Source organism: Gracilinanus agilis, chromosome 3, assembly GCF_016433145.1.
Source record: "Gracilinanus agilis isolate LMUSP501 chromosome 3, AgileGrace, whole genome shotgun sequence".
Lineage (NCBI taxonomy): Eukaryota > Metazoa > Chordata > Mammalia > Didelphimorphia > Didelphidae > Gracilinanus > Gracilinanus agilis.
The window spans coordinates 109,714,854-109,741,369 of NC_058132.1; the positions used below are offsets into that span (position 1 = coordinate 109,714,854).

The following is a 26,516-nucleotide window of genomic DNA, read 5'->3' on the forward strand; positions in this document are numbered from 1 at the left end:
CGTGGCTGTTGTTGTCAACATAAGTCTAGAATTATTCACCTGAAACTCAGTACTTACTGTTTGACTGTTGCTCAAGGACATGTATGACAAAACATCTCCAATTTGTTCGATGGTCTCCATTTCAAATGTATCAAAGAGTATTGGTGACTCAAGCATGAAGGACTGCTCATTCAGAAGTCTTTTACAGGAACTAATGAGAAAAACACCACTCCTCTTTTTATTTGAGTCACTTTAGGTCTCTGCTAGACTAGGGCTACTAAGGGTCTGAGAATTAATTTTATAGAAAAGAAAATCAAGAGAAAAAAGGGTGATAACAAGTAGAAGGTCACATATCTGACCAGTGGCAGAACTAGGACTGAAGCCCAGCCACTTTGATTTCAAATCTGGTACACTTTCCTCTACAGCAAAGTAAAATTCCTTTATTAGCAATGGTTTAAGAGTTCTCTTATTCATATCAAATTGTTAAGTTTGTGTGTGTGTTCCTAGGATTCTATTCTATGAGATATGGATCCTGGGAGGTTTGTCCTATTTCGGTGTTCCTGGGAGAACAAAAATCTCTGCTTATCTGTGAACAATGAACAGGCTTAAAAATGCTCTGATCTGATCAGACCATGAAGCAAGATGGCCACTAATGAAATCTAGCCCCAACCTAATGACCAACATATCTGAGAATGTTTTTCTGAGATATCCCTTGTCATCACCTTCAAGAAACAACACACAGGGAAGGATGCAACATCCTTAGAGACCAAAAAACAAAAAAAGGATCATCACAATGATTGTAACTTTCATGAGGACAGAGGCTTTATGTTGGCTCATTTTATATCATTAGTGCCTAACGTGGTGTCTGGCACATAGTAGGTGTTTAATAAATGTTTGTTGACTCTCTGACTTCAAAAATTTCTGGAAGTGAGGAAACATCAGGAGTAAGCAGTTTCTATAACAGGTGGTACTTAATGAGCCTCTCTCCCTATGGGAAAAAATAGCATAATCCAGAAATCAGAGTTCTAAACTAGTCTAAGCCTCACACTGCTTATTAAGGGGTAATGCAATTACTAGTGTCATTGCAATATGAGGTAATGCAAGAAAACATAAACTAATCATTCTTCTCCATGCAATTTCAATGGAAATTAATTAAGAATGACAATTTGAAAAACATCCAGATCAGGTAATGAGCTGTCAGTGAAGCACAAATCTCAGGATGCAAAGTTGGGGGGTGGGGGTGGGTAGGGCTTTCATTATCATAGTGACCTTGTAAAAACATTCATTAATATTCAATAATTTGGAAAGTTCTATTTTTTTAGAACTTGTGTCTACAGTTAAAAAAAAGGAAGCCAATTTACCCATGGGGGTAGGAAAATATAATGAGAAATTTAAAATGTGACTAACTAGATAAAATGTAAAGAATATCTTTTCATTTCAGAGGATCAGGTTCCCCATAATTTAATGCTATCATGGCAAAATGTAGTGACTAATCTAGTATTACTATTATTACTAACAATAATTAGTGTTATCATCAAGAAGAAAGAAAAGATATGATATAGAGAGAGATCAAATCGAGTTTTTGGTGTTGTTGTCCCTGTGGCACCATGGACCAATTAGACAAAAACTAAGACATATATCTTGGTACCTAGTTTTATATATATATATGAATTAATCAACCAATGGTGGACATGTGACTGGACTGAAACTTCTTTGAAGGGAAAAAACGTCACTGTTCAGAAATACTGTATTAAAAATATATATCATAAATATATAATTATAAAAATATAAATTTGTGTAAATTTATAAAAATATATAGTTTTAATTTTATTTTCCTTCCATTCAAATAAAGAAATTTTAACCATTTTTATCACCACTTCTTTTTTTCTATTCATCGTACTTTTTCTTACAAAGAAAATAATGATAGGAAATATTAAATATGTATATACATAGATATTACAAATAACATCTGGGAAAATGTTAAGATCTATATTTGAATCAATATGAGAAAAGAAGAGATTTAGGGGAATAGTAAACAGAGACTTGTGTTTCACATCAGAAAATGTAGAGTCAGGTCTTGACTTCATATTATACTGGTTGCATGATGCTAGACAAGTCATATAACCTCTGTGCCCTGGATTACTCTAACCCTAATCTATTGCCCTGGATAACTCTAAAACTCTAAACATATTTTAGAAGACATTTCCTTTGTTCAATAAATAAGAACAAGACCTGGAAATTCCCTGGATACCTAGGGAATTTCTGAATGGAACTCCCAACTCCAGTTTATTTTCTTCTATTCTTTGTATTAGTATTATAGTTTTATAAAACCGTGAAATCCTTGATGGTAAGAACTATATAGTTCATTTTTCTGTATCTCTAGCATCCAGCACAGTGATTCATCTTTCTGAAATCCCTTTTCCCCCTCATGTTTAAAATTAAGGACTTTGACTAGATGACTGATAAAGTTTATTTCTGGACTGACATTCTATGGTCCTATAAATTGGGTAAATATCTCATTCTTTAAACAATTTGTTCAGAATTAGCAGTAATATAATAGAAGCTGGGGCAGGTAATGATGAAGGGACCAGCTAATGTGGTAGAGTGGATAGAGTGCTCAGCTGGAGTCTGGAAGACCCCTCTTGTTGAGTTCAAATCTGGTTTCAGTGCTTACTAGTTGTGTGACCCCTAACAAATCACATAACTCTCTTTGCCTCAGTTTCTTGATCTTTAAAATGAGCTAGAGAAAGAAATCCTAAACCATTCCATTATTTTTGCTAAAAAAAACTCCAAACAGGGTCATGAAGAGTCAAACACAACTGAAAAATGACTGAACAAATGATGGAAATCATCATAGATATTTACTCAGAAGACAAAGGTTCAAATCCTCATTCTACTTCTCACCACCTTAATCGCCTTGGGTAAATAACAACAGGTTGGTGAATATGTTTATTACACTGTAAAACAAGTGGAATAGATCCTATCACACTTTTATTAAGGTTGCAGGTAAAGCTATTTCAGATTCTATTATGACCTTTTAACAAATGAATGAGATCAACATGTCTCATTAATGTTTTCAGTGGCCAGGCAACTCTTGCCAACAAATGACTCTCTATTCCAATACTCAAGAAAGACTTGGATTACACAGTAACACCCCAACCAAAATTATAGGGTCTTCAAGACATTTACATATAATTGGGTACTAAAGACTTAAGTGCTAGGGTTACATAAAAGTATGGTTGGCACAGAAACTTGTCTATAATTAAAACATGCAGATTAGCCTGTTCCTTTAAAGTGATAATCCATCAAAAAACTGACTTTTCAGAAGTCAAATGAGACTGATGTGAAGCTTCAGAACACAGGATTGTGAAGAGGAATAATATGAAATAAATGCAGAAAGTTAGACTTAATCAATATTTTGGATGGGTTTAAATTCCAGCCCATATATGCAATATGGCAGGCCAATACAAAGTCCATGAACAGATGGAGATACCAAAAGGGCTGACCTATTGAATATGAAAAGAGGGTGCAACTGGGTAACTCAGTAGATTGAGAGCCAGGCCTAGAGATGGGAGGTTCTAGGTTCAAATCTGACCTCAGACACTTCCCAGCTCTTTGACCCTGGGCAAGTCACTTGACCCCATTTGCCTTACCCTTTCCTCTCTCCTGCCTTGGAACCAATATACTCTATTGATTCTAAGACAAAAGGTAAGGGCTTTTAAAAAATAAACAAACAAACAAACAAGTAAATAAATGAAAGAATATAAAAAAGAAAACTAGATTTAGGTCAGCCAAAAAAGTACCATTCTAGATTTTTGAGATCTACCATGTATAGATGCTTTGTAAGGATGTTAAAGAGTCAATAAACAGTACCCTTATGGTTTGGGTTCAAATACAAAGTTTGAATCAGTATGTAAGATTCAGTTTGTAGAAACTGACCAAATTAAAAGTAGAGTGATTTTGGAAGGAGCATAAAGTCTAGAGACCTAGGGTTCAAGTCTTAGCTCTACCATTCACTATGCATGGACATGGAAAAGCCAATTAACTTTCATGAAGCTCTTATGTCAATGAGAATAATAATAATTTATACTGGTATGCTTATAGGATCCACATGAAGAAAGTGTTTTGTATGCATAAGAAATTTTAGAAATATGTAAGGACAGAAATGCAAGAGTGAAACCTCTCAGGAATGTTCAGGAACAGAGAGGAGTGACTCCATCTTTCAAGTCTGTCATCCAACTAATATCCTGGGTACCTTCTCCAAATATATCATTCTTACAAATATAAGCTGTCATTATCAAGGTGTGTTTTGGGTTGCTTAGAGAAGGACCTCATTGCCTCTGTGTGTTACTGAACTAGCCTGTGTACTGTAGGCTTCTGGGATCTAAAAAAGCTTTTTACCAGGAAAACTGTGTATCATCCATAAATTGTATATTTTCTTTTTCTACTATATGGCCATGTCCAGTACTACCCAAAGAAATGTCTAGGATGGGCAAGGCTTCTTAATCCAAGAATAGTAAATAGTGTGTGACACACATATACACATGCATATATATGTATATGTATATATGTACATGTATATGTATATACAAAATATATGTACTATATTGTCATTATTTGTTGTTGCTGAGTTGTTTTCAGTCTTGTCTGATTCCTCATGACCCCATTTAAGGTGTTCTTAGCACAGGCACTAGAGTGGTTTGCCATTTCTTTCTCCAACTCATTTTATGTGAGATGAGGAAATGAAGGCAAACAGGGTTAAGTGAATTATCCAGGGACACAGAATTAGTAATATGAGGCAGGATTTGAACTCAAGAAAGGAAGTCTTCCTAACTTCAGGTCCTGCTATCTACCAACTTTGCCATCTAGCTGCCCTCTGAGCCTTAATATTTTCATCTGAAAAACAGAAGTAGTAACTCTTGTAATGGTCTTGTGAGAAAATCATTTTTAATATCAAAAGCTATAAAAATATGATTCTAAATGGACTGTAAGAAGAATAAGTTGAATAATCTGTGCATGAGTTTAAAGTCGGCAGATCTTTATTAACTATTTTTTCTATTTAATAACATAATATATGCCTTAAGCTTCGATTTTATGTTTATATATGTCCTAGAAACCTGTCTCTTCTGGCTCTTTCTCCACCTGCTTCTTTAAAAAGCAGGTATGAACCACTTCCCTCTAGTTCCTGTCTTGTTATTTCCTCTTAGAGATTTCCTGCAAGCCAGACTTAGAAGAGATAAATGGCATGCTGAGGTTGAGGACAGATTTACTGCTACCCATGTCCAACTCTAAAGTGGTCAGTGACCTTCAATTTGGAATAATGGATAGCATTTCATATATTATTTCTCTTTCTCAGACCAAGCTCTGAATTCTGTTAACTAGCAACAGCTAGATTTGTTGGTTTCTGTGCCCATCTGCCATGAGAGAGGAAGCCCATTTCTCTCTTTCTTGGGAAATGATGCATATACAGAACATAGGCTTAATATGAAGTCAGTCTAGGCACTGTGTTCTTCAGTTGTTAAATGAAAGGTACAATGGATAGAAATCTGTGAGCTGGAAGACAGCTTTCTATTAAACTAGATCACCAAAAATGGAGCCAAGAATAATTTTAAAGATGTTGATTTGCAAAGAAAAATTATTAGTTACTGCTTTTTAAAATACATTATAAATTCTAGGGGTTGAGATTCCAAGCTATAAGAGATTTCATCTTTTTGCCGTTTGTTCCAAAAGGAGATCTGGAAGGAAACCATTACCTAGAAATATTTTACCAAATTTCTTATCAACAACCACTAATCCAAAAAAACCCACTAAATTGTTTTTTTTTCATTCCTATACAACTCTTCATGGTCCCAAGGGCTATAGCATCCCAGTACTCTCCTTGGGTTTTCTTGGTAAAGATGTTAGGGTGGTTTGCTGTTTTCTTTTTGGTGGTTTAAGGCCAAAAAAAAGTTGTGACTTCCCCAGGGTACCATAGCTAGTAAGTGTTTGAGGTCAGATTTGATATCAGATTTCCCTGACTCCAGGTCCACCACTCTTTCCACTGAGGCACCTAGATGCTCAATCTGAGTTTAGCTGTGTTTTAAACCAATAGCTTCATTCTACAAAGGGGGAAGTGGAGGTCTAGGTAGGTTAATTTACTCTGAGCTTAATTCAGCTTCTTGATTTCTTCACTCTCTAGGTTACAGCCCAGCTTGATCTATTCCTCTCCCTATCCTCCACACCTCTAGATTTAACATCACTGTCCTGATCGAGAAGTACTTAGCTTGATCCTTTCATGAGGGCATGCAGTCATGCTCACTATGCTCCTGGCTCAACTCACCTTTGGCGTTATCCATTTTCTCACCAGCAGTTAGTCCCATCTCATTTCTCCTTCCTTTTTTTCCCATGTCTCCAACATATTTACCTTCTTCCCTTAAACATAAACTTTTGGAGAGTAGGACCTGACATTGCTTATATTTGTAGAAACAGGGCTTATCAAAGTGCCTGGCATTTGGGAAAGTCATTAGGAAATGTTTGATCCAGTTATTTAGGTAGTTAATGGCAGAGCTCTGACAGGCTTTTATTCCAGTGGCTATTCCAAAGGCACAGTTTCATTATATTAGCTAACCCTTTTTGCTGGACTAACTGAATAAATTGCAGGCACTAGACAGGACATGGAATACCAAATTCATTAATAATATCAGGCGGGACCTCTGAACTGCTGAATGAGGTGGACAAGGCATCAGGAAGAAGTAAAGGAGTTTCAGCCTGAGTACAAGGCTAGCTCATTTATGTTTTCTAAAGTCTACTTGGAACAAACTGCTGAATTCACCCTTTATTCCTATTGGGTCTCATTCACTAAGCCTCCAATGGATAATAATCCCATTCTACACCACTTCTTTCTGCTTGGAAGAGCAATTAGTCTGCTAAAACTGAGAATACATTGGAATAGGACCAACATACCTAATTTTTCTTACAAGTCTGTTTCTCCCTACTTAACATAATTATGACATTTCCTTAATAAAAGAGACTAAAATCCTACAAGTCTCATGAATTCTGCTCATATTATCCTTTAATTGACTACAATTACATTAGAAGCCAGATTGACGCTCACTTGCTTCAAGGCTGTTTCAAGGGGACACTGAGTGAAATCAAATCAAGTCAATGAAAGGCATGACAATTACAGGTGACAAGAGACTATAGAAAATGTTCAGGTTGCAATGCCTGCTGGTGTACCAGATCATACCAAACCTGAAATCTCAAACAAATAATCCTTTGATTTAAGATGTTATCCAGTATCCCCAGGTAAAAGCAATTCCCAAGGCAGATAAAAGCAGGTCAGGAATATAAAAGCCAGGGCAAGAAGGTTAAAAGCAGTCGGTTTGGAGGTTCTCTATTCTTGAGAGCTCCTAAAAGTTCTAAAATGCTTTTATATTCTTCTGGCCCAAAAAACCTACAGTAAGCTCCCAGATCACTCCACTTGGGGGAAAAGTTAACCCAAACTGTCTCAGATCTACACCAAACTTCCTTGGTCACTATAGTCATAGTGCTGGGGGAGTCTATGGGTTAAAGATGGGGATGAACTCAAGCCATTCCAACTCCATCAGTATTCCTGAGAGCAGGGATCATATCTGCATGCCTCTTTTATGAAGCTGCTCATACAGTGCTTTTATAACACAGAAGTTACTTGAATAGATTACAGACAGATTGCTTGGTTAATTGAGTATTAGATAATGATTTTACACACTGACATTATTCCTTTAGAAATGCCTATGCATCATAGATGCAGTCTAAATAGATACTATTCTTTAGTATTTAGTATTTAGTATTCTTTACTCTTCCTTTTTCAATATACACCCTGATGAATGAACTTTCCTTATGATCTGTCTAATTTCCCAGCACTGACTACTATAGCGGCCTAAGTTATATCACTATCATCTCATCTCTGTTACTCCTAAATTGTATGATTCCAGTGACTGAATGTACAGTCTTCAGGGTGATGTTGGGGACTTGAGTTCAGGAAAAATTGGGTTCAAATCCCAACTCTGACATTGTGTAACTTCTTTCTGTCCCAGGTTCTTTATCTGTAAAATGCATTCCCTGCTTATATCAGAGGATTATGAGACTCAACAAAGATAATAGGTGTAAAGCATTCTGCAAACATCAAAGCCCTATATAAATATCAGCTCCTATTTTTACTATCACCATAAGGGCCTTTCCTCCTTTCCCCACACTGCCATGCTAATGTAACCTGCTGTCTACACCTGCTACCTAACATGCTTTCTACAATAATCTTCTGCACTAGAAACTCTTCCAGGCCTTCAACTTCAGCAAGTCACAAGAGCAAACTCTATTAATTCTTGCATAGCTTTTTACTGGTTATAGCACCCTGGTGGGTGCCTGAAAAGAGAAGAAATAAATTTAAAGTAGAGAAAATTATTTCTTTGCTATAGTCAGTATACTGACCCATAGAACTAGGAAAAAATGACCTGGAAAGACAGGAAAAGGAACACAGTCTAACAAGGAGAAATGTGAAGTCCCAATATAGATTTTTAAAATCAACTGAAAATGATGGAAGAGATCTTGGTCAATTAATAACTCTTCAAGTGAAAATATATATTTATAGAGAGAGGGATTTTAGTTTGCTGTGAAGTTGATATGAGTAAAACAGATAATATAGAATGAGGGTTCAGGGGAACAGGGAAAACGATGAGACACAGGGACAGTATCGTGTTTTTTTTTTATTGGCAAATAGAAAAGTAATATTTTCCAGATATTTAAAGGGTTATTTTGTAGAAAAAGGATAAAGAAGCTAGATGCCATAATGGAAAGAATATTGGATTTCAATCAGGAAGACCTGAGTTCAAATACTGCCTCCATCTCATATTAGTTATGTGGGTCTGAACGAGTCATTTTACTTTTATATTATCCTCGGTTTCCCCCTTCACAACCCTAATCTACTTCCTCATCTATAGTATCTGGGGATAGTGAAGACCAAATGAAATTGTCTATGTGAGGCACTTGGCAAAACTTAAAGCATTATGTAAATGCTATTACATATTCTAAATTGTTTCAATGGACATAAAGAGGATGAATGGGTAGCAGGTTTCAGTTTGATAGAAAGCAAAAACACAACTGGATTTGTCAAAAAAGGAAAAGGCTCCTTCATAAGTTAGTGAGGTCTGCTTCTTAAGCCCTTTAAGTGAAGCCTACAAGACCAATTATAATATCCCCTTCAGGTAGAGAAACACAGAGAGGTTAAGTGAATGGTCCAGGATCTGCTAGTAAACGTTTACAGCCGATTTGAACTTAAATGGCACGAGATTAGGTTAGATGACTTCTAATTCTTTCCATACTTTACAATTCTATATCTCAGTCCAAGCCTGAATGGTTATAAGAGAGTACAGTAAAGGGAAAGCACCGGTTTTGAAGTCAATGAACCTGGTATCAAAAGCTGACTCTGCTACTTACTACCTGTTTCACCTTGCACATATCTCTTCCTCATTTATAAGATCAGGGAATTAGACCAGATGACATCTGAAGTCCCTTCTGGCTTTCATTCAACGACCCCCTGATCCAGTCACAAAGAAACAATTCTTTCAAAGAGCCAGCAGCTCATGCCCCACTGTCCAGGCACATTCAGCTACAATTTGAGCTAATGCTTTTCCTCAAATATAGAGGTCGCCCTTCATATTTTTCTGTTTTCCCATTTCCCTTTAGCTCTTCCTGTGTGAACTTTTCAAGATAAAAAATTCACAACATCAAAGCTCTGGAGGAAGCTTGCCCTTCCCCCTTTGGTCAAAATAAGAATCCAGTTTCTACAATAAATGAGATCATAGCAATACTACTCATACTGCTATAGATAAGGACCTGTCAGCATTTTCATTATAAAACCTTTTTCCTGGGGTTTACAGACCAACCATGGCAATTTGCTGGGAGCATAACTCCTCCAACACACACGGCTCAGAAACGGAGAAAAAATGTTTTCATTTAACAAAACCTGAAGATAGCTTCCTTGGGAATTAAGCAGGCATTCGAATTCTAAAGAGACATTTTTTTCCCCCGCGCATGGTTAATGGGCTCTTTTTAAGAGATGAAAGCACAGTTTGAAGAAAACATGCTTTACTATTATTCAAAAGTAACTTTTTAAGAAGGTAGGTGCAAAAGGGGGAAAATGATTATCAACAAGAATACGATAGAGAATAACTTACGTCCAATGATAACAATCACCATCCATCCATTACACTATCTTCTACCACAAAAAGGAACCTTGTGTTTAAGAATCCCTTCATAACTCTCTATTACAGAACCATACACAATTTAAAAGAAGAAAACCAATTTTCTTCTTTAATCACTTTCTCAGAATCATATAGTGAATTCAGCATCCGCCTAGCATGGAGGGGACCAATTCTCCCTTTGACTATTGCTTCTCAGCACAATTAAAAAGGAAAGAGTAAACATGGTATGGGGTTGAAATCCCAGATCTACCACTTACTAGCTATTCTTCAATCTATTTCTTTCTCATCTGTAAAATGAAAGGAATTAGCATGATGACCTCTAAAGTAATTTCCAGCTTTAACACTCTATGACTGAAATGTGGGAACTGCTCTTCTCATCACTCATAGAATGGGTAACTTGACTTCTCATCACTGACTGGTCAGTCTCACAGTCTCTGCAGTGCACAGGACATGCTAAATATGTTCCCTGGTACTACTAGATAATTCCAAGGGCACACCATTGCTTCCCATCTTGTACAAAGCTGCCTACTGGCATCCAAAGGCAAGAGGAAGTTTTCAGCTCCCCCTAAATAAAATACTAGAATTGATCCAGTAGTCCCATCTTCACTCACAAGATTCTCTACCTCTAAACCAAATAATGGTAGTGATACTGACAATAATAAAAAGAGGAAACATGTTGTAGGGGATAGAAAACTGCTGGGTGGATCCACAAGGACTTGATTTCAAACCCTTCTTCTGATATATGCTAGTTGACAAACACTGGGAAAATCCCATCATCTCTCAGTGGTATGGGCAAATCTCTAAGACTGGAATGACCTCCAGGAATTAATGCTGAGTGAAAGGAGCAGATCCAGGAGAGCATTGTACACAGAGACTGATACACTGTGGTATAATGGACTTCTCTACTAGCAGCAATGCAAGGATCCAGAGCAAGGCTCAGGGGCTTATGAGAAAGAAAACTAACCATATTCAGAGGAAGAACTGTGGGAGGAGAAACACAGAAGAAAAACAACTGCTTGAACACATGGGCTGATGGGGATATTATTGGGGATGTAGACACTAAATGATAACTCTAGTCCAACTATCAATAATATGGAATTAGGTCTTGATCAATGATACATGTAAAAACCCAGTGGAATTGTGCGTTGGCTAAGGTGGGGTTAGGTGGGTTTGGAAGAGAGGAAAAGAACATGAAATATGTAACTATAGGAAAATATTTAAAATAAAAATTAAAAAATAAAAAGAAATAGTTGTCCAGACCAGGGATTCACCAATCAGAAGAACAGTCTTCTAGGCAAAAATCTTTTCAATGTGGAAAGTCTAATGATAAGATGAAGTTCCAAAGTAAGTTGAGAAAAAAGTGATAACAGTAATAATAGGTAGAATTTATGTAACATTTTAACATTTGTAAGATGCAAATCCTGTGAGGTATATACTACTAGCATCTTGCTTTTACAGATAAGGAAACTAAGGCTTTGAGCCATTTTAAGTGATTTCCCCAGTGTCACAAAGCTGTTAAGAGTCTGGATTGTTAAATTCAATTCTCTTTTACTCCAAGACCAGCTTTCTAGCCACTCCATCAAATTGCCTACACTCTTTAAAGGCCCAAATCAAAGACAACATCCTCCATTAAACCTTCTTTGATCTTTCTAGCTAGAAATTATCTTGATTTCTTCAGAGAGATTCAAAGTACCCTACAAGATTACTTGTAGGGTACTTTGAATCTCTCTAATACAGTTATTGCACTATTCGAGTGGGCCTGGAATAAATTTTAGTGATCATTTTATCTTCACCAGTGTTTAGTATAGTACCTAGGATGATATAGTGGGTAGAATGTTGGACATAAAGTTTGGGAGACCCAGATTAAGTTCTTCCCCTTTGTAACAATTGAGTAAGATCCTGTACATCTCTGAATCTCATTTATATTGTCTATAAACTAAGGATAATAATACTGGAATCCCACAAAGTTGTAAAACACAAAAGAGTGCTTTATAACACTTAAAGCTTGATATAAATGTAAAATCATCTGAAGTGGTTGTTGAATAGATGAATAAATTAGGAGACAAGTGTACTGACTATTTCTTTCTATAGCTTTTAAATAACCTGCTTACCCCACCCCTAAGATAGGTAAAGAAGTTTTGGACTTTGGTGGCTGATTATTTGGGGAATCTGGCATAGTTCCTCAAACTTAAATACTGAACAAATAAAAGTTACTCTCTGCTGAAACTGGGAAAGAATAGGATATTTATTCAAAAGAGAGCTGGACTTGGATTCAGCAAAGCTGAAATTAAATCCTGGCTTCACCACTTAATATCTAGCTATAGGATAATGAGTGGGGAACTCTACCTCTCTCCAGGCTCAGTTTTGTCACATAAAAAAGGATACAAGGAAAGAGTTTTGCAGAGGATAGATCTTTGGATCTGTAGTAAAGAAGTACTGAGTTCAAATTTGGCCTTTGATATTTACCAACTCTGTGATCCTTGGCAAGTCACTTAACATCTTTTCTGTCTCAGTTTACTCAACTGTAATAAATATTTGTTCCCTTTCTTCTTTCTTTTCTTCCTTCCTTCTTTTTCTTCCCTTCTTTAATTCTTTACTTCCTTCTTTCTATCCTTCTTCCTTCTTTTCTTCCTTCCTTGCTTTTTATTCCATCCTTCCTTCCTTCCTTGCATACTTCACCTTCAAGTTTACCATGTATAAACTAGCTATCTTCCCCCATTAGTATGTAAATTCCTTTATAGAAAACACTGCCTTATTTGCCTATACTTTTACCTCTAGAACTTAGCATGGTACTTGACATAGAGTAAGTAGTTAATAAAAGCTGGATCATTCATTCATTAATTGGTAGGTTGTTTTGGTAAATCATTTTTTGTAAATGTCCGCTAAGGGAGTGGAGCTGGTTGGGTGTATCTTGGGAAGTGTGTTGCACCAATACAAAATATATTATATCTTTAAAAAGAAAGAAATTATAGATTACAACCAAATACAAAAATGAGAATTATTGCTATTGCCATCTTCTCCACCCACTCCCACCCACAGAGTCGAGCACAAAGCTGAGCTCATAATAGGTACTAATTAATTAATATGTGAGGTACAAATAGGTACTTGGCAAAATCGCAGTATGTTTGGAGGTATTATTCTGGTATCAAATTGAGAAACTTAGTCACTGGAAAATCAGCCAATTAACGTTTTAGTGTCCAGTGGCTACACAGACCCATTATTAGGCTATATCAGAATTAACATATTGTGTCTAGTCTTATTCTTTGGCAAAGTACACATTTATGGTATCATAAATCGTTAACTGGCTTAATGTAAAGCATCAATGATAGACCAGTTCATTTTCCTATGACCTATAAAGTATAATGAATGAATTTTTTTCCAATGGGAATCATGAAGAAAAATGATTTAAACCACCAAAGACATAGAGAAATTACATCAACAATGCAATAGGGGACTGTCAATAGTCAAAGTCAAAAACTGCTTGTTTTTATTTGTTTTACTTCTTAAAAACAGAAAAATGTTTTGACTTATTGTCCCCATCTATATTCCCCAAAGACTATTTTATTTGTGAGATAACTGGGACCCATCACATTGGATGATGCTTTTATTCATGTAGATCCAATCATTTGGACTAGCATGTAGATATGATTTGATACAATCATGACCTATACTAAGGCACTCAGACTCATAACATGACCCAGCACATCCTTCTACGTAAGCATCAATGAGAAACCCACTAATGTCCTAATTAATGCTTCATCCAAATCAAATCAAGAAGTAGAAGCTCTCATTTATTAGGGATTAACCCATGACCTTCCAAAAGACATTAATAGAGAAAAGTTTAGCTCAGTGCTTGGCACACTGCTAAATTAATGTTTACTAATGGATTGACTTTCCATAGTGTTTAATTTGATTACATTATAAAGTTGATTATTCCTCTGATTCTCTAATGAATTATGGTACATGTTACAATTCATGTAAAATGTTTTAAGTGCCTACTATGTGCAATATAGTAAATGAATGTAAGTATGTATGTATGCATGCAAGTAGATAATGAAAAACAGCCCTTACCCTGAAGGAATTGATATTTTACTGGAAGTAGAACTGACATGTATAAAGAAAAGGAAATACAGACTATGACAAAATAATTTCAGACATAGGACATTAAAACTAGGTACATCAGAAAAGGCCTCATGTCCAATCTGTGCTTTGAAGGATAATAGGAATTCTGAGTCAGTAGTGAGAAAGGAGTACCTTCTATTTAAGGGGGAGCCACTTCTACAGTGTGTAGAATGAACTGGAAAGAAAAGACTCTAGCAGGAAGACTAATTTTAAGGCTATTTCCATAGTCTAAATAAAAGATGATAAAGGTCTAAATTAGGGTAAAGGATGAGAAGGCACAGATATGAGAGATATGTGAAGGTCAGAAATTATTTACAAAGGATTAGCATTGGAAATAAGGTGAATAAAATAGTTTCTAACTTCAGGGAGGTAATATACTGCTTACAGATAATCACAATACAAATTAGAATATAAGTGCTAAGAAAAGTCTAAATAACCTATTATGAGAGAGAGAGAGAGAGAGAGAGAGAAAGAAAGAGAGAGAACCAAATTACTTCTAGGACTAGAAGTTTGGAAAGCTGAAATTAAAGGAAAAGAAAAACTGAATAGGCAGAGATGATGAAGGAGACCTCGACAAGATGACCTGAACCCAGAAGAGATGATGAACATAAAGTCCATTTTGATTGGACAAAGGACTTCATGGTGGGAAGTAGTTTGAGGTAAGGTGGTGACAAAAGGCTGAAGCCAGATTGTGAAGAGTCTTGAATGCCAGACTAGTGTCTGTACTTTGTCTGCCAGGCAAGGGGCAGAAGTGGCTATTATTGCAGGTTCTCAGCTGTTTTATTTCTAAATGCCTATATAACTCCCTTACTTAATACACATGCTAAGTTCTGTGCCGCAGAGGTTTAAATCAGGTAATTTAAAAGGCAAGTTGTTAAAAGGAAATAACATCATCTAGCATGTGGATAGTGATCAGAGGCTTCTGAAAGCCCTTTACAGATGTTATCTCATTTGATCCTTAAAAAAACCCTGTGAGGTGGGTCTTACTATTGTCTTCAATTTTGCTGATGAAAAAACTCAGGCTCAGAGTAACTTGCTCAGAATCATACAGCTGGGCAGTATCTGAGGGAAGATTTGAACTCAAGTCTTCTCACATCCAAGAGTAAAACAATATCCATTCTGTCACCTAAATACATACATACAACATAATAAATGAAAAAAGTCTTATCTGAAAGGTATTAATAATGAAAAGATTTCTGGCCTTACAAGTAATAGGCTTTGGCTCACATTTGAGATTTGACAATAAATATCTATGGAATCTTGGAAGAACATACTTCTGAGCCTTAGTTTTCTCATCTATAAATTGGGGGTATTTATACTTGCATTATCTGCCTCCCCAGAGCTGAAGTGAAGAAAGTGCTTTGTAAGTCTTAAGCTGATATAGAAACGGAGCTGTCATTATTAAGCAGGTGACCTTCTGGGCTTATCCTCAATCTCTCTAAATAAGCTCATTGCAAAAAGGCTTTATAAGCAATTCAAGAAAGTCTGGGACATATCACATTCTTGAATTCTGTAGACTCAACAGTTATTTTTCTTCTTACAGGGTGGGGATGGGAAGAGGTGAATGTTTGAAGCGACTCAACTACATAGTTTTGCCTGGCCTGCTTGCTAGGGACATTCTGCACTGATTTTGCTCATTAGCTCATTTTTCATTTTCATTTTCCAGGTCAGGTTTAATCTAGTTTTTTTTTCCTTAACTACAAATTATATAAACTTCTAGCCATTGCAGTCTGTGTTGAGAACACACTCTGATATGGTGTTAATAGGTTAAGATAGATTCCATAAATGATAGGTAAACCTCAAAATATGCAGACATATACTCCAAAGCCTGAATGCCTATTCAGAATCACTTTTAATTTGTTTATACATCTATAAAAATAACCACAGGTATCACATTTAAAATTTTGGATTCTGAGATTTCTAGAAATATTCACTTTTAACTAGGCACAGAAGACTCTTTCCTAGTCTCTCTGCTTTTCACTGTCCATATTCATTATTCTCAGACAAGATCAATTGATCTGCCACCATGGCTTCTATTGTCCTCTCTAGAGAAATATCTCTCAAATTGGTATCTTGAACATTGGTATTTAACCCTGTTCCCATATCATCACAACTGTCTCAGGACATTTCTATTGGGATCCTACCATCTCATAGCCAATTGTTGTGCTTGAAATCAGATGAGCTGCAGGTTTGAATCCCACCTCTGATTCCTAATTGTGTCATGATAGGCAAGTCACTCAAACTTTCTCAGTTTTGGTTTTTGTCCTCTCTAAAATAAAGGATAACAGTGCCTTAAATACCTACTTCACAAGAATGCTATCTGGACCAAACAAGTTATTTTAAAGGGCTTTTTTAAGGCAACCTATGGCAATTAATTGCTCTCCAGCATCCTGCCCCAACCCTGAAAGTTTATTTTCCTTCCCAATTTCTAAGTTGCTTTATGTATTCTCCTTGGATTCAAAAATTGCAAGCTTAAAATCTTCTTTGACTCTTCTGCCTCCATAGATAATTATAGCTCTGGAGCTGGAAGGGACCTAAGAGGTCATCTAATCCGCCTCTATTATTTTACTGATGAAATAGTTTTTTCTCTATTATTCTATTATTTTAAAAAGGCTATCTCTTCCATACAAGAATATAAACTCTTTGAGATTAGGGATTTGGATACATAACCTAAATCTAAAAGGGAATGAGATGGCAAAATAGATAGAGCACTGGACCTGAAAGTCAGGAAGACTCATCTTACTGAGTTCAAATCTGACTTTAGAAACTTACTAGGTATATGATCCTGGACAAGTCATATAATCCTGTTTGCCTCACTTTCCTCATCTGTAAAATGAGCTAGAAAAGGAAGTGGCAAACCATTCCAGTATCTCTGCCAAGAAAACCACAAATGGGGTCAGGAAGAGTCAGACGCAATTGAAACAACTGAATACAAACAGTGACAATAAGAATAACATCACATTAAAAAAAATAGATGAGCAAAGCACCATAGATGGAGAAAAGTTCATGACTAAACACATAAAAGAGATCATAGGAAATGAAAGAGACTATAGTGATTATATAATATTTCTAAAGTTTTTTATCTTTATTTTATAAATGAGGAAAATAAGGTTCTGTAACATTATTTGCAGTTCTATTCCTAATTTATAGCACAATGCCTGGCACAGAGTTGACACTTAGGAATGCTTATTGACTAATTATTAAATGACTTGCCCAGGTCAAACAAATAGTAAGAGGCAGACGCAAGATTTGAATCCAGGTTCATCTTATTCCACTGTGGTATTGTGAAAATCAAATGAGACAATATTTGTAAAGCCCTTAGCATTGTAACTTAGCACATGGTAGGTGCTCAATAACTTCTGATTCCCTTCCTCCAGTTATAAGCCAGTGTTCTTTCTACCACATCAGTCTATCTATCTAGTCTTTCTCTACAACCAATCTGCAAGGCCTGTCAGTCGTGCCTCTCAAATTCACTTCTCATTTTCTATTCCCACCCCAATTCAGTCTGCCATTATATTCTACTGGCTTTATTTCACTGTTCAGTTCTCTAAACTTTACTTCCCAGGCCACATGGGTGAGGCATTATTTTATAGATTGAGAAACTGAAACACATGAATTTATCCCTAAAAAGAACATTACCAGAATTACCAATCTGGGAAACTAAGGCTGATGCCACAGTTTCAAAGAATATCAAAGTAAGATGGGATCTAAAGGTCATTTAGTTCAACCTATACATAAATAGGGATTCCATTGAAAAATTGAAAAACATGGAGCTGGAAAGTTCATTTGAGAAAATCCAGTCTAGCAACTTTCATTTACAATCCAGAAAACAGATGGACAGAGAATATATGGTCTCTTGGTCACTAAGTAGTAAATACAGGATTTGAACTCAAAGTTTTTTGACTACAAATCCAGTGCTTTCACTACACCAGAAAATCTATTTATCTAGGCTCTGATTGAAAACCTTCAGTGAAGAGGAACTAAGTAGCTGGTTTGTTCTATTTTAAAAGATTTATAATTAACATTTTTCACATATATCCAGATAATTAACTATTGTTAAATATGTATAGTTATGTTCATATACACATGTATTTACATATACATACATGTATATATTATATAACAATTTCAGGTTTGCAATATGCTATACAAAACTAATCTTATTTTATCCTCACAACAATCATGAGAAATAGGTGCTATTTATTATTCCCAAACAGAAACATTTAAGTGCAGTTAAGTGATTTACCTAGGGCCACATAGCTAGTAAATATCTGATGCCACATTTGAACTCGACTTCCTTTATTCAGGTGCTGTACGCTATACAATGTACCACCTAGCTGGCTAGAGAGAGAGAGAGAGAGAGAGAGAGAGAGAGAGAGAGAGAGAGAGACAGAAAGACAGACAGATAGATAGGTAGATAGATAAGATAGATATAGACATATATGTAGATAAACATAGATATATAGATACACATAGATGAAATCTGTTTCCAATTTAATTACCAAAAGAGTTGCATTTATACAGTAGTCTACATATGTAATCTCATTTAATCCTCATAAAAACCCTGTGAGATAGTTGCTAATATTTGCCCCTCATTAGAGGAGAGGAAACTGAGCTTGATATTTTAAGTGACTTTGCCCAAACTAATAGCTAGTAAATGTCTGAGGAAGGATTCACTATCTGAGGAAGGATTTTGCTGAGCTCAAATCCAACACCCTATTCATTGTGTCAAATTCCACCATATTGCTTCACTTTCCCTGAGTTTACAAAACAAATCAGAATTACATTCAATGGCAATCTAATCTGATTCATTCCTGGAAAAAAAAATCTCTCAGTTAACATCAGTTACTGTTAGAAGGTAGAAATGAAAGACTTCAGACTCTCAAGGAGGATACATTCTATCAGGACAAACAACACATGTGAGGCTAAAAAACAAAAGAAATCTACCTTTTCTCACAAGGCAGCCCATTTAACTTTTGGACAAATGTTATGAATGTCTTTTTCTCCCATCAGTCCTCTATTTTCCACTTAGTTTCACTTCTATCACACCTAGTTCTGCTCACTTGGGCCATCAAATGTTAATTCTAATTATCACATCTCCCCTGAGCCATATATGCTCCAGGAAAAACATTCCCGGTTTCTTCAATCAATCCTTATTGAGATGGTCTCTAATTCTCTCATTATTCTATTTATTCTCCATGAAACATACTCTAACTTTTCTAACTTATCACTGTCATTGCTAATGTGGGCTCCTCAGAATTGAATACAGTGCTCCAGTAATTGTCTTAACAGGGCAGAGGATAGTGGAACTATCACATCTCTAATAATGGAATTTTATCTAAAAAGCAGCTGAAGTTGGTCTATACCCTAGTAACTTTTCAGATTTGTTAGTTCCTTTTTATACTTCTATCCTTGAGTTATTTCTCCAGTGCTAAGCAGTGATACAACAAAGAAAAGAATCTCCTTGGAAAAACAATAATTTTCTCTCCAATGCATCCATTTTTTAAGTCTGGATTTTTATATACTGACTATTCTCAAATGAAGCATGCCAGTGGAAGCCCTTGACTCATAGTGACAAGTGGCAAATGCCTCTAAGAACCTAGAAGCATACTTTAAATTGGTCACACTGGAGTAATAAGATACTTATCCATTGGTAACTAGTTATCAGAGATTATTTTAAGTGTGGATATCTATTGCCAGCTGACATGGATATACAAAAAGATACTCGTTACTAAAGAAACAATTACAGATTATAAAGATACTCTGTGGCTCCATAGAGTAGAATTAGGACCAATGGACATGGAGTTCAATTCAACAGATTTTAATTCACAGAAAGAACTGTAATATACAACTGCAACTCATTTTACATATCACCATATGGCTTACAAATCGATGTCCTTACAACAACCCTATGAAATGGGGCATGCAAGTATTACACATATGTGTCCAGGAGCTGTGATTATATTCAAGGAACTTCCCCCACTAGCACAGATTAAAATGTCCCTATGACTTACTAGCTAAAACCTAAGGAATTGTCTGAAGTGCATAGAGGTTAAAATTCCTTGGCTAATATCACTAATCTAATAAGGATCTAATCACTGATCTAATAAGGATCAAAAGTGGGATTTAAACCTAGGTGTCTTAATTCAAAGTCCAGCACATTATGCCATCACTAGTATTATCACAGTTTATAGATAAAATAACCAACGCTGAGGGAGATTATGCAATGCAAGTGGCAAACTAGGGACTAACCACACAGGACTCAGCAATCTAGTTCAAAGCTCTTTCCTTTAGCCCAAATTGTTTCTCAATATGAGGAAAGGTAGGGAGGGAAAAATAAGGAAGAGGGGGGTGGGAGGAAGGAAGGGAAAGAGCATAAATCATGTAACCATGAAAAAAATATTCTAAACCAAATAATTAAATAAAAATTTTTAAATAAAAAAAGAAAAGAAAAGATAAGGAGGGTAGAGACAAGATAAAGGGGAAGGAAGGGTCATACACTGCTTTCTTCTCCAGGCAAAGTAGGCTATTGGTCTCCTCTCCTCTCAAAATCCTGAGTTGTTCTTTTTATCCTCTCTGAGGGAAAGCCTTGTCTGAACAAAGTTTTTCAGCACTTAGACATTGGACAGCACTAGGATTTCTTAATTTCTCCAAACCTCTGGTGCCTTGGCCACAAATTAATCAAAGCTAGACATTTCTGTATACATTTATTAAGCATCTAATACATGAAAAAAAACTATTACAAATTCTGGGGGAGAGACATAATTCACAAAACTTATGGATCCACCTTAATGCTGCTTGTAAAATTGCTCAAAGATTCTTCAATCAAAGCATGGTATTTACTTTTTATCTAAATCAATATTTTATGTCTTTCTCATTAACAGAAGTATTACTGTAATACAGAGTATTTCAATATAAAAAAGGCTAAAAGACTGTTCAAAGAAGTTGTAAGCCCCTGTTCACTATAGATATTTAAATAAACTAAATAAACCACCTATCAGGAATCAGAGTTAGAGCAAGGACCTCCGAGGTCATTCATTCTTACTTCAATTTACAGATGACGAAACTATATTATAGGAAAGCTAATGGACCCACTCAAGATGAGGAGGGTAGTTAGTGGAATTACTGGTATTAAAATCTAGCATCATTAACAACTAAATCCCATACCAAAATGTCTCCCAAAATTAGATTATGTTTTATTTCAATGTAACATTTGTAATTATAATACACAAAATGGAATTTCTGAAAGATCATAAAGGCAGAACATACACACATCAACTAAAAATTATTGAATTATTCTTATATATCTGTGCTGCATTTTTTACTGTCATTCAACCTCTCAACTTATTTTATTTTTCAAATCTGAATTATATGCAATATCCTTTCTTTAAAAAGCATCTTAAAAAAACTAAATGAGAAAGCAAAAAATGCTTAATATAAAGTTTTATTTTTAAAACCATAAAGTTAAAATATGTAAATTTTTCCTAAAAGGATCTAAAAATCACAAGAATGCTTAAGGCCATCAAAGAACCCTCTTTGAAAATATGCTCAAAGGCATGAATGCAAATTAGACACCATTCCCTAGGCCATTGGCCTATCTTACTAGATTGGTGATTTGTATTTAATTTCCCTTGTCTAATAATTCACTTTTTCTAATTATCACTTAATAATTTGAAATAGTTTTTAAACATTTGTTGGAATGGATATTAACCTGCAGTTGTTGCTCATGTGTAATATAGCATTATATTCATGGGAGAAGTATAGAAGGAACAGTTTCCATTTATTGGTGTGGTTTACATATATAATTAGAGAATCTCAAAATTGATCAATATATGCAGTTTGGATTTTCAGTCTTCAGAGACTTTTAGTAAGATACAGGTTGATGTAGAGGGCCTCTGAGATCTCCTCCTGTTATGAGACAATATGATTAATAGGATCATGAATTCAAAGGTCATTTAGATTTAATTCACTGATAGAGGAGATAGATTACTGAGGCCCAGAGAGGTTAACTGACTTACTTAAAGACAGAAATAAAACAATGGATAATGGGAGAATTTGAATTCAGATCTTCTCACTCCAAAATTTATTGCTCTTCCCACTTAACCCCTGATTCCTTCTGCCATTTAGTACAAAATCAGTATTTTCTAAATTTTCCAATACATCATCATCAAATTTACTCTTCAGTACCTACAATGTCTTAAGGCATATTACTTAATAAGATGGCTCATTCCATTTTTAATATTACTAATCTTTATGGCATATTTTCTATTGCATTAAGGCCCAGTTCTCTTTGATATGCACCCATTGATACTAGTCCTGTGGTTGCTTTTAGGGAGAACAAAATTAATCTAATCTCTTTTCCACCTGAATACTCCTCAGATTTTCAAGACAGAAATTATATTTTCCCAACAATCTCTTCTCCAAGCTAACCAAACACCTTTAGGTCCAAAAAAAAAATAAAAAAAACTAAACTAAACTAAATAAACAAATCTAAATGTCATGATTTTTACAGCCCTAATCACACTGGCTAGATACTAGATAAGTTTCAGTTTATAAATGATTATCCAAAAATGTGGTCCTTAAAACCCTAATGGCAAAATGTCAGACCACTGCAAAGAAATATGACACTAATATGTTGGTAAGAGAGTGTATAATCTAACTAACCTTGTCACTTTACAAGTAAGTTGAGAGGTTCAATTAAGACTCTTTCCCAAGATCATGAAAGTAATCATTAGTAGAGGTGTTCTTAAACCCAAGATCTTCAATACCTATTAACTATGTCATACAACTCTTTACTAAGTTATGACCACAATTAACAAAACAATTTCTGACAACTCTGTAATGTCTTTAGCGAATGGAAAAAGAGAATCAAATTATTAGAATAACAATCAATCCCCTAATTATACAGATAAACCTCATTCAGTATGGAACATAATATTTATAGTGTTTCTAAAGTTACCAAAAAGTGAAACATGAATCTTAAACAAAATATGATGACAGAATATTAAAAAGTGGTATTAGAAATGGATATTGGAATCATATAACAAAATGTCAGACTATAGAAGATAGAAACTGAACTAAAAGAGACATTAGATATATGTATTTTATTAATCTTATTTTTTCAGATGAGTAAACTAAGGCCCAGGGAAGTTGTCATTTGACTCAGGTCAACAGGCAGATGGTAAGAGAAGTAGTACTGAAACTTAAGCCCAACATGCTTTTCACTATATTCCAAATTATTCACCACAAGACTACCAAAATCATTCAGGTTAACAAATAGTTTTAAAATATATATATACTTTTAATTTTATGACATCATAATTTTCCTCTGTGTCTCACACTCTACTCCAAAAGCAGTTCATATAGAAAACAGAATATTTTTAAAGAATAAGAAAAAGAAGATGTAAAAAAAAAAAGGCAAAACAAAACACCACAACCCATCAATACATTGAAAAGATTCTGAAACCTTCTACAATGTGAAACACCACCTGTAGACCTTCCACCTCTATTAAGGGATCGTATGGTGGTGTCTTCTCACATCTCTTAATTGGAGTTATAATTAATCTTTATACCTTTGCTATATTAGTTTTATCTGTGTTCATGTGTGTGTATGGTTGTCGTTTTCATTTCCATCATTGTGATGAATGTGTCTAACTTTTATTAAATAGATATTACTTCTAGAGAGAGTTACAAAGTATAAGTAAGAGAAAGCCATTGCTCTCTGAGCGTTGGGTCTAAAATTTGACTATGAGGTATAGACCTTCTTGTGTGATCATTGACAAATTATTTAATCTTTCTCACTCAGTTTCTTCACCTGTAAAAATGGGCATGAAAATAGCTTAGCTTCCTGCCTCACAGGGTTGGGGGTGAGCCTCAAGTGTGTTGACATCTGTAGCCAGTTGTACTTTGCAAACTTTAAAATACTAAAAAATTCACTTATGACACACAGAATAAATGCACTAAAGATTTGTCAAACAAGAGGAGGCTACATTTTTGTTAGTATTTAAGGTGGTCCCTCAGCCTGAATGCTTCCTTTAAACTGAGGCACTTAATGGGAAATGGAAGCTTTTGATTTTAAGTAACTGAGAAAAGTAAACTTAAACTCATTTCGCCTTATGTGTATTTAAGCTTTTTTGTTTGTTTTTAGAGTACAGGAAAGAAGCATATACCTTCATTTTCCACAGAAAAGAAAGTGAAATCTTCCATGGGGTGGGGGTAGGCGGGGAGTGTAGATTGGCACTAAAATCATTGCTGCTAAGTGGATGATTGATGGCTCAGTAACTAAATACATTAGAATGTCCATTTCAAAGTATCAATATTCAAAAGATGAAACATCTCGGATTGGCAAGTCGAATAAAACATTTCTGGTCTGCAGAAGAGCAGACTACATCTCTCCATAAACCTCTGCAAAAAAATAAGTCTAATTTTCTTGAGAATGAAAAGTACCCGGGGTGGGTCAATTATTAGCTGAAAACTTCCCCAGTAACTGCGCCACCTTTTGATTTGTTTTCCCTGTGGGGGGTTCACATTGATTTAGTAAACCTCAAAGGGAAAATATTTAGGGGAGCAAATAAGCCTATTTTAACACTTTCCAAAACCAAATAAGCGCCGAAACCTTTGTAAAGTCGAATTTTGTAAACTGCTGTCTCCAGGTTCAGCACCATTCATAGCACAGACACCAGCAACGCCCCCCACTCCCCACCTCCAGGCAAGATTAAGCCCTCATTTGTTCAGGGTTAAAGAATAATTAGTAACCTGTCTAGAGCTCATGAGAGAGTATCAGGAATCCCATTCTCATTAGCTAAGTGTAAAGCTAAATTTCCATCATTTAGACATTAGTATTCCCGTTCATAAAAGGAAGGTCCCTCTCCACCTGCCCAGTCACCTCTGGTCCTCTCTCAGTGTAAACATCACAATTTGTCCCATATAAATGAAGTTCCCCCTAGTCCCATTCCCCTTCTTATACAAAGAGAAAGACTCCTATGCTTTTTGCTTTCTCCGAGCCATAAAGGAATTGTTCGTTGAGTCCCGAGACGGTAGGTAGCATGCAAGGACTAGAGATTATTAACCCATGTCCTACCTTGCATCCAAACATCAACGACAACGTGTTGTTGGTGCAGGCAACTTTGCAGTGGCAAATCATTGGTGTGAAACAGTCAGGGTTCTTAACAATAGGGGACATTCCTTCAGGGCCGCAGCACTGACAGGTTACAGTGGGACGACAACAAGACGCTCCCACAGCACATGGATTGGCGGCATATGCTGCTCAGCAGCTTTCTGCTTTTTTCCTGCTGGTCAGAGGAAGCTTGCTGGAACCGCTCCCCAGGTCCCACTCCATCCCTCCTCTTCTCTGCTGGGCTCTGCTCCGCTTTCCACTCCTCGCCTCTCCTAGGTGGCGAGGATGAATCAAGGATGCAGCATTGAGCGGAGGACCTCCGTCCCTTTTCCTGACACTGGGAAATTAGTTTGGGATTTTTTTTTTTCTGGGAAGGAGGTTGCCTTCTTTTTTTTTTAACGTTGAAATTGGAGGAGGCAAAAAAAAAAAAGAAAAAAGAAAAAAAGAAAAGGAAGCGAGGTGGGTAGGGTTAAAAGTAGGTGGGGCTGTATTAGCATGTAAAAGGATGTGACCGCCCACTCTCCACGATCACAGAAGAGTGTCATGCGAGCTGAAGTGGGCTGAAATTATTCCATCGGAAGAAAAATACTGCAGCTCCTGATTTGGTAAAAAGCCAGTGACTTGCTGCAATCCATAGTCATGGAGGGGAGGGGAGAAGAGAGTCTAGGAGAGAAGGCAGGGAGGGGGGCCAGTGGGGCGGGAAGCCACATCTCTAAGGAGACTGATTCCTCTCCATGCATTCCAAAGAGGATTCCCTGAGCAAGGTGGGAGGGGAGTGGGGGAGACAGGGCTCAAAATCAATTGAGTCACTGCCCTGGAGGAGCTCTGACCTTTAAACGCTGTCGGGGAGATGGATCTCAGCATGAAACCAAAAGCCAACTGTACTACATACGGAAAGATGAAAATCGCAGGCGCTAGAGTTTGCCTCGGGAGAAAACCTGGTTACAAGTAACATTTACCCGAGCCGTGCCAGCCCCGCGGGATCGTTCTCCAGGCACGCATTTGCAAACAGACAGCCTAAAGGATCTCAGTCAGCTGCGAATGAGTCTATAAAGTTGATTGGAAAAAGCGCCAGTGGGAAG

At 36.1% G+C, this 26,516-nt stretch overlaps 1 protein-coding gene across 1 annotated transcript in view; it reads right to left on the minus strand.

Annotated features, from left to right (window-relative positions):
• DLG2 (discs large MAGUK scaffold protein 2) overlaps positions 1-25,500 on the minus strand; it is a 1,542,336-nt gene extending 1,516,836 nt beyond the window's left edge. Inside the window, exon 1 of the mRNA XM_044668933.1 lies at positions 25,399-25,500. Within this exon, the coding sequence (XP_044524868.1) occupies positions 25,399-25,500 (102 nt within the window). The remainder of the gene's footprint in view (positions 1-25,398) is intronic.
• Positions 25,501-26,516: the final 1,016 nt, after the last annotated feature.